Source organism: Camarhynchus parvulus, chromosome 27, assembly GCF_901933205.1.
Source record: "Camarhynchus parvulus chromosome 27, STF_HiC, whole genome shotgun sequence".
Classification (NCBI taxonomy): Eukaryota; Metazoa; Chordata; class Aves; order Passeriformes; family Thraupidae; genus Camarhynchus; species Camarhynchus parvulus.
Window position 1 is genome coordinate 4331768 of NC_044597.1, and position 9178 is coordinate 4340945.

Sequence of the window (9178 nt, forward strand, 5' to 3'; positions counted from 1 at the left end):
ACATGTTGAGTTTTTTGCTAAATGACTCATTATATTCTAGAGAGCTCTGGAAAGCAATGATTGCAAATGACACCTATCCAGCCCCCTCAGCCCCCCAGTCCCTGCTAGCAATGAGGAGATGATGGCACACAGAGAATTCCCAGCAGTTTGTGGCTGCTCCCTCCTCCGGAATGACCCCCGTAACTCCTCCTTTGCCCTGGTGCCCCACACATCTTGTCTAAGTTGATGGTTTAGAATGTCTCAGTAAAACCCTCAAGCCCCATTTTCTGGGATGCTGAACTTCAATGAGTTCTGTGCCTTTGTGAGTCTTCAGGTGGGAGAGGAGGGTGAGAGCAGGAGCATCTCCCACCAGAGCCTGCCCAGCACCTGGAGAGGAGCCAAATGGAGACTCCATCTGCCCTGCAGGTTTTGGAGGTGCTTGGGATGGGTGGTGCAAAGCTGGGAAAGACTTGTGCTGATGAATTCAGTTGTGGCTTTGGCCATCACTTCCATTCCCTCATTAGCCACCCTGAGGGAGGTGAGCACCTACACTGGTCTTTTCCAGGCCTCAAGCTCAGCCCTGGGGAGAGACTGGGACAAAGCAGACCCTGAGCACGAGGCCAAGGGAGTGTTCAGAGAGTTGTGAGCTCCTTTGAAGCAGCACTTTGTAAATCCTGGTCTTAGAAGGGCTCTGCAGTGCTGGCCCTCGCAGCCTGCCTGCTAACAGGCGCATTTCACCGTGGGTATCAGGGCAGGTTTATCAGCCATCCTGTTGCTATTTTCTTGCCTGGCCCCCGTGGCCATCCGCGTTTAGGTTTCAGTGATCATTTAGCAAGCAGCCCCCATGCAGCCCACCCGGTGCAGGTGCTGGAGGGGGACATGTCCCCCCTGTACAGCTGAGGGGGGGGCGGCTGGTGGCTCCGTGGAGCCAGGAGCCGATGACAATGGGCAATTGTCAAATTGGGGCCCCTCTCGTTTGAGTTTTCTTCCTTTTATAGTAAGTAGCAGTTGCTCCAGCAGCTGGCCTGCCCCTCCAGGGTGAGCACTGGGCTCTGTATATAAGGGAAGGAGCAGCCTTTGCCTTTCATCCCTCCGTTCGCTTCCCTCGCTGGGCGGCAGGACTCATCCCGCACCTCCGCGAATCCCGGCGCGATGCCGCTCAAGAAACCCGACCCGAGGAAGGAAGCAGCCAAAGCAGCTCCCGGCTCGGAGCCTGCCTTCGATCCCAAGAGCGTGAAGGTGAGTGAGGAATGGAGACGTCACGGTGTTTCTCCGTGCCTGTCATCTGCCAGGCACAGGCGATGCAAAGCGCTCTGCAAATGGCATTAGCCAGGCTGGAAGCCAGCCTTGGGAGGGGAAAATTATCTGATTGTGTGGATGCAGCAGGCTGGGAGTGATGCTGTCCTCGCTGGGGAGATGTCTCAGTGTTGCCCACCGAGCCCTGCCCAGCACTCACTGGAGGGAACCAGGACACCACTCCCAGAGCTGCGGCTGCAGTCAAACCCCCAGCTCCTGCTGAGACCCCATGTCGGGGCCTCAAGAGCAATAAAAAGCTTCTCTGCCACCCACTGTCTCCACCCTGAAGTATTTTGCTGCCTGTGTTGCCTCCGCCACATAAGAGCATCCTTTATCCAACAGCTCCACAACAGGAACTCATCTTTTCCATGATTCCTCAGGATACTTCAATTTTTAAGCCATAGCTGTGGCAGGAGAGTTATTAAGAGCAGGCTCAGCATGGAGGCTGTTTAATCACTTGAACTTGGGATCAGGCTCTAAAATAACATCCTTTCCACCCAAAATAGTGCTGACTGTGGTCTGAGCATCCCTCCTGCCTGCCCACCCTGCTGCTGCCAGCTGTGCTCTCCACAGGGATGTCAGCCCCACAGCGAGGGCAGAAGCAGTTGGGGGCACAGCACAGCCAGACATGGCATAGATATAGGACATTAAATGGATATGGCCCCCTGCCCCGAGCCTGGGGAGGCAGAGGTCCAGAGGGGATAGTTCCTTTGCTCCCTCCAGCAGCAGTCCACTTCTCATGCCCAGCTCTGCTTCCTTCTCTTTACAGATTGAATTCACGGCAGAGCAGATTGAAGGTAAGTGCTGAGTTCAGCTTCTCTCAGACATGGCTTTAGAAATGGGGAATCCTTTTTCCAGGTAGTTTTCACCACAGACATAAGAGCCGAGGCCCCACACACTAAATCCCCTCTTGGGGGAGAGGCCAGCAGGATCCAGAGCCTGGCAGGGAAAAGGTATTTTTCATTCATGGTGCGAGATGCAGCCTGGGTCAAAGTCAGGGCATCTGGTGGGAGGAACAGCCTCTGGTGACACAGGGACAGCCCCAGAGAGTGGAGATCCAAGTGGAAAAGGGGATAAGTATGGATGTCCTGCAGCAAAGCCAGCTGCTGAGAGTGCAGGGATCCAGCAGGTCACCCAGCCAGCTCTGCAGAGGTGACAAAACCTGCTCGAGCAGCCAAGCCACTCGTCTAAGGAGTCTGGCAAACCTCAGCCCACATTGCGCAAGCTCACTGGGGCTGGATGCATTCAGAGGGCACAACGTGCACGTGTCTGTGTCCATCCCTTGTCCCTCCCCTGCCTGCCAGGCACAACGTGTTTCCCTGGAGTGGGAATGGGGCCACTCTGAGCTCTTGTTCCCCGCAGAGTTCAGAGAAGCCTTCGGGCTGTTTGACCGGACGCCTGCGGGGACGATGCAGATCAGCTACGGACAGTGCGGGGACGTCCTCCGGGCCCTCGGCCACAACCCCACCAACGCAGAGGTCCTCAAGGTGCTGGGCAAGCCCAAACCAGAAGGTGACAGCAAGCTGGGGACAGGGTGGGACAAACAATTCCTGTGCTCCCTGTCAGCAAGTAGAGGGTTACATTCTCTGTAGGAAGAACCCTGCAAGGTGAAGGAACTGGGAAGGAAATTATGCAGACAGGCTTCATTCCTGTGCAATTCCTTCACTCCCTTCTCCATACCATGGGGGATGACATATAGGATAGGCAGTCCTCACATAGGATTGGTGGCAAGGGATGCTTAGCAGACTGAACTGGTGCAAACTGGTATAACCAGACCAGTCCCAGTGCAGCCACATTACTGTGGTGACAGACAACGCACCTGATGGTTTAGTTTTGGGCTGATATCAGGGGTCTCTATGCAGTCCCCTGATGTTAATACTTCATTCCTCATATGGATTTTCCAATCTCAAGTCTAATACAATAGTTCTGTCTCCTCATGGGGCTTCTCCCTTGCACTCTGATAGAAAAGAGACCAAGAGAGTTAATCAGGAGACCCTCAGAGGCTGAATTCAGCCCCATGAGGGCTCATCTCTGACATCTCCTCCTCTTCCAGAAATGAACACAAAGATGCTGGACTTTGAGACCTTCCTGCCCATCCTGCAGCACTTCACCCGCAACAAGGAGCAGGGCACCTTCGAGGACTTTGTGGAAGGGCTGCGTGTCTTTGACAAGGAGGGCAATGGGATGGTCATGGGGGCCGAGCTGCGCCATGTGCTGGTCACGCTGGGTAAGGCTGTCCTGGGGAGCAAGGCATGGGCCCCGAGCTCTTTCTGGGCAAGTGGCTCAGGCAGCTGCCTATTGTCACATATCACAGAGGCCCTTTTCACTCTGCTGCTCACAGGCTCTTTTAGGAGTCAATAGTTCTGAATGTGTGGCCATTTCCACCTCATGCCACAGCTTCATGAATGACCCAGGCAAGATGGAGACTCCAGAACAGCCTCAGTAATCAGATAACAGTTGCAGTGTGGTCCTTTCTCCACCATGTCCCACCAGCATTCCTCAGTAGTGGCACACAGCTCTTCTTTAACCCCCTTCTCCTCTCTCTGGTGTCTCTGGTTATCTGGAAGAAGGACAGGAAGATCCTGTCAGGCTGAAAACCTTTCCCCTCACCTCTCCATCCTCCTGTTCCAGGAGAGAAGATGACAGAAAGCGAGGTGGAGCAGCTCATGGCAGGGCAGGAAGATGCCAATGGCTGTATCAACTATGAAGGTAAGGGCAGGAGATTCCCATCGGGGCCATCTCAGACACGGCTGTCTTGTCTTAGGGTGAAAAATGCATCCCCTGCAAGGGCTCTGGTTGGACCTGATATTCTCAATGGTCTTTTCTAACCTTAATATTCCATGATTCTATGACACTGGTGAGCACTGGAAGGGAGGTGTGGACCACCCTCCAAAGCCTTTCCAAAAAAGCCCTGAGATATGTCAGCCGGGGTGGGAACAAGGTGGTTGTGCCAGTGATTTCCAGGAAAAGCAGCTGAAGACAGCATGTTTCCAAGGAGTTCAGGGCTGTTTAATCCACAGTTTTGGCACTGTTTTGTAGCAATCTATTGAAAATAAACAAAGCCAGCATCTTTCCCAGCAGAGGCTAATTGGGAACATTTGGAGACCTGGATCACTCGCTGCTCCAAGAGGGTGAAAATCTGGAATAGGAGATGGTTAAATTTAAGAACCCCTAAAATTGGAGAGCAGTGAGGAAAAGAGGGGACCCATTTCCCTTGGCCTCAGAAAAATGGGGATAATGGTACTGGCTCATCTCCAAGGGCTGGCATCACTCTGACCAGGCTGGGGATGGCATGCAAAAAGTGGGAACAGAAAGAGGAATATTAGCCCTGGCACAGCATCCCTTTCATCCCTGGGGGTCTGGGCTGGGGGTCCCCTCTGCTGCCTCTCCACCTGCCCCTCCCAGCTCACAGCATGTCCTGACCCCTCACACTCTCATTTCTCCTCAGCTTTTGTCAAGCACATCATGTCTGGCTGAAACGAGAAACTTCAGGTGAGTTCAGTGGCGTCTCCTGCTGCTCACTCCAAAATTGGAAGTCCTGCAAGTAACAGCCAGGGGCAGGGAAGCCAAAACCCAAACCTGCAGTGAATTAATGCCACAGGAATAATCCCAGCTCTGAAGGCATAAAAGTTATGTTGATGATAAGGAATTTCATTTGTAACTCCTGCCAATTAAAATTTATCAGGACAGAATCACAACTATGATGGTCCTTTGTGGTCTGGGTAATTGGATGGAGTCTCTGCTCGGAAAGAAAGAGGTGGTTTATGGTGCCATGTTTTCTAACCTGCCAGAAGCTGAGAGGGTCAACAGCAGCCAGTGGAAATCAATATTTTTAAACTTGCATCAGTGAATGACTCAATGGTAAGAAGGTATTTAGTACTTAGAGATGAAATTTCTGAACTGAGAAATATCAACATTCCCATTAATGATACAAAGAATAAGGAAAATGTACCATGGATGTTTGTTAAACTTTTTCATGCTCCTTAAGATCTGCCTGAGGAAAACAGAGAAACATTGCTAAGGGGATGAGGTTTCTTTGAGGCTGAATTATCCCTCTAAAATCTATTCAATTGAAAAGAAAATCCAAATTGCTGCCTGGCCCCAGCTTCCCCACCAATTTCTTATGATTTCATTATCTATTTACTTTTTTAAACATTTGTCCTGCCTCTCAGCTATGTAAAAAGCAGGAGACCAGGGGAAAAAAATGACCTTCAGATAGTGCTAAATACACAAATTAAACATTTAAAAATCTCTCTCCTCCCAGAATCTCTTTAAACATCAGAAGGTTAAAATGCAGACAGAAGTCTGAACTTTGAATGTTCAGCATCCTTTTTATCTCCTTTTTAATCCATTTCTCTCCGGTTCTTGTTAATCAGCTCAGCAATATAGATGGTTGGGTGGCAAACACTGACAGGAGATTTAATTCTTCACGTAACTATTTGCATATAAAACTCTTTTTTAAATGGTGTTGAATTACAGCTTTTGACATTTTGGGTTCATCTGAGAAAGAATATTCTGAATACTCTCATCCCAAAGATTCTTTGCATTCAGACCTCTCTCATTTGTCTCCCAGGCTCTCAGGAATGCTTGAACCCACCTGAGTACCATGAAGAGCAAGATTCCTCCATGCATGTCCTTCCCCTGGGATGTTTTGCCTAAGCCACCGTTGGCCACCACATGTGTGTGCCTGGTACTCAGTGATATATCTGCAACTTGGTTTTAAACCTCAAGTTACTCTTTTCAGGTTTTCCCTGTGACATTTGTCTCATTAAATTTCATTCCTTCCTCCCTTAAATGGTTTGTCTGCCTTGGCTTGGGTCTATTTACTGACACGGTGGGTGGAGGAGACCCCTCGGTAACAGGGTATTTCCATGGAGAGGGGGAAAAGGCAGGAGATGCAAAGGAAGAGTTCAGACTTAAGTGAGAATCCTCACCCCACCCTTGGCACTGGTCAGGAGCTGGGCTGCAGCCTGGTCACCTCTTGCTGATGCAGACCTGGAGCAAGGGGAGCACAAGGGGCAGGTTGCATCAAAGACACATCCTTTGGTTTTGGGAAGTTCTAAATTTCCTCTCTGCCCTAAAACCAATCCTTTTCCAAAACTGTAGGCCATCCATTCTTCATCACACTGTCCCACGAGCATTCCCTCCATGTCCAGGCTGAACAGCACTATGGAGCAAAATGCTGGCCCTGTCACTGTCCCTGTCACAGAGTGACACACAGGCACCACTCCTTCATCAATGCGCTGCTTGTCCCAGTCAGGAAAGGCCCTTAAAAACCCCAAAACATCAGAAAAGCATGAAAATCATTTGTTGTTCTGTATCAGTGAGACATCCAAAAGTCTAGTTTTGAAGGTTTTCAGAAAGTTGACTCCTGCTGAATCAGCAAGGGAGAAGAAAAATGGGGAAAGAACAGGTATTCCTGGGCCAGGTCCACCCTCATGGGGTGTGGGTAATGTCCTGCCAGGATGGGGTCCTTGGATGGTTCTTCTCCAGGCAAATGGTGTGTTCCAGCCAGGAGCTGTCTGGGGGCTGTGTGATAGAAGCTGGTGACTCTCTCTCCCTCTTCCTACCTGCAAAGCAATCTTCAGAGCATCACCACAAGCGGTGAATAATTCATGACACATAACTCAGCCTTCCCATCAGCAGAACACCTGGGAGCAGAAAACACTTTCCTTTGATTTGTTCCTTATTCCAACGTCCTCCCTCTGCCTTTGACTAGAAATCGAAGGCACTTTGCTCCGATGTGTTGACTTCAGCTGCCACTCGCTCGTTCCTGTGCAGTGACTGAGTAACAGCTGCTTCCAATTCCCACTGTTTGATTCAACCGCTCATAAAAAGCAACATAAGCTGTTTATAGATGCAAGATTAGATTTGAGCTCCTCTTTGTGCTATTCCCACAGCTTCCATTGGGCAGGATCTGGGCACCTTGTGTTTTTAATGTGCTATCTGTGCTTTAAACTCCTAGAGCACCATGGTGACAGGGCCAGAAGGGACCCTGCTTGCTGCACACTCGCTCTGGGGTCACGTTTGTCCTTGTCACTGCTGTGGCACTGACTCCTGCAGCAGAACGTGCTGTGGCAGAGAGGAATGGAGCAGAGGAGAGGTGGGGACCTGCCTCAGCTCACAGAGGAAATCCACAGCAGGGACTGGGGCCCTGGAGCTGTGATATCCCTGCTACAGCCACGGTATTCCTGTTGTAGCCATGATATCCCTGCTACAGCCACGAGATCCCTACTAGCCTTGATATATCTCTGCTAGCTGTGATATTCCTGCTGTAGCTGTGACATCCCTCCCTGCAAGCCAAGAGGCTGCACTCTCACTGCAGAGCACAGGCCTTGTGCTTGAGCCCCCAGCTTCCATGGTGAAAGGAGTAACAGCAAATTAAAACCAAACTGAGACCTGCAAAGAGACAGACAGAAGGCAAGCAGTGGGAAATGACAGAACTACGGGAAAATAGTTTTCCATGTGAAATATCCAACCCTTGAAGGCCCCCTGAAGAAAGAGCCAGCCACACTTTAGGGACCTGTTGTGTCTCTTTAAGATAAAGCAGAGCTGGTTTGTAGCAAAGCAGGTTGGAATGATGCACTAGAACAGGCACAGTATGTATGTCTGTACCTCTGCTTGTGCCTCCTCCTGGCAAGGCTCCTCCCCTCCTCCTCTGGAAAAGTTGAGGATTCCACAGAGAAAGCAGCTTTAGTGCCATGGACATTTATAAAAGCATCTGTGGGTGCCAGTGAGTGACCCCACAGCCAGAACTGCACTGTAGGACTGGAGTCTGTAAATCCAGATGTCCAGAGACAACAGCAAACCCTGACCTTTTACAGTTTGGATGTTTTACATGAATTCCAGGGGACTCTGAGGAGAGGTACAAGGAGCCCCCATGCTCCGGAGGGCCTGTATCTCCTCAGGCTGTGATAAGACAGACTCTCATACCAAAGAAGGTCTGGATGTCAGTTCTGCGCCCCGGGGAATGGGAGAGACGGATGGAGCCAGCTTTCATCCTCGGGAGGAATTATCTGCAGTGCACGAGATCAGGAGCAGGGTGAATATGGACTGTGCTCCTTGAAAGGCTCCTTCCTTGGAGCCCCAGACCACGTACACACACCACCATCATCACCATCAGCGAGCGAGGCCAAAGGCCTTCTGACTTCACTGTCATGTTACTCACACCCTCCTTTTGTCTGGCAAAATGACTTGGATCAACCTGATTAGGAAAGCAGGTGTCCATCCCAGGGGACAGCACTGCTCTGCAGTTAAAAATTGTTATTTGTCTCAGGTGAAGGATTGAAGAAAGCTCTGCCTGCTCACACCCTGAATGCAAACACCCGCAGATTTGCTGCCAGTAACACATTTGTAACTACACCTTGCAGAAGTGCAGAGAAAGAGGGGAAGGAGGCAGGCTGAGCCCTCCTGCTCCACACACAGCTTTTGTTCTCACATAAAGATACAGCCCCTGCCCACGTGTGTTTGGCAGCACATCAGGATCTGACCTTGGGGCCCGAGTGCAAGTGCAGAGCACTGAACAGAGATGGAGCACAGCGTCCGTGTGTAGGTGTGTGTGCATCGGGGTGATGTTATGGCTCATTCAGCAAGCCCACAGAAGGATTTGGAGAAGGAAGGCCCCTGCTAGCTGCAAGTGGCTATTGATATGTCAATATATTTAATAAACTGAGGTTTACTTGAGCATCTTTATTCCACTCTTTTGCTAAAGCTCTGTGTGCCAGATATCGCACTTTCAAACACATCCAAGTTGTAACTGGCAAATTACCTGCCTTGTACTTACACTCCGGTCTGTCAGTTTTACTCCTGGATATGAGGACATCATGAGGAATTCCTTCACAGAATGGATTGCCCAGAGAGCTGGTGGAGTTCCCATGCCCAGAGATGTCCAAGGACCGACTGG

General features: G+C 50.5%; 1 protein-coding gene across 2 annotated transcripts; it reads left to right on the forward strand.

The window, feature by feature from the left end:
• The first annotated feature begins 1030 nt into the window (after window positions 1-1030).
• On the forward strand, window positions 1031-6060 carry MYL4 (myosin light chain 4). Of its 2 annotated transcripts, XM_030966312.1 has the most exons (7): window positions 1031-1218; window positions 2045-2072; window positions 2638-2787; window positions 3329-3502; window positions 3907-3984; window positions 4724-4767; window positions 5849-6060. In XM_030966312.1, exons 1-6 carry the CDS (start codon window positions 1132-1134, stop codon window positions 4750-4752), a joined length of 546 nt encoding a protein of 181 aa, XP_030822172.1. In that variant the 5' UTR covers window positions 1031-1131; the 3' UTR covers window positions 4753-4767; window positions 5849-6060. The 2 variants fall into 2 exon arrangements, with proteins under 2 accessions (XP_030822172.1, XP_030822173.1); XM_030966313.1 differs by lacking the exon at window positions 5849-6060 and having other exon boundaries at window positions 1084-1218; window positions 4724-4965.
• Window positions 6061-9178: the final 3118 nt, after the last annotated feature.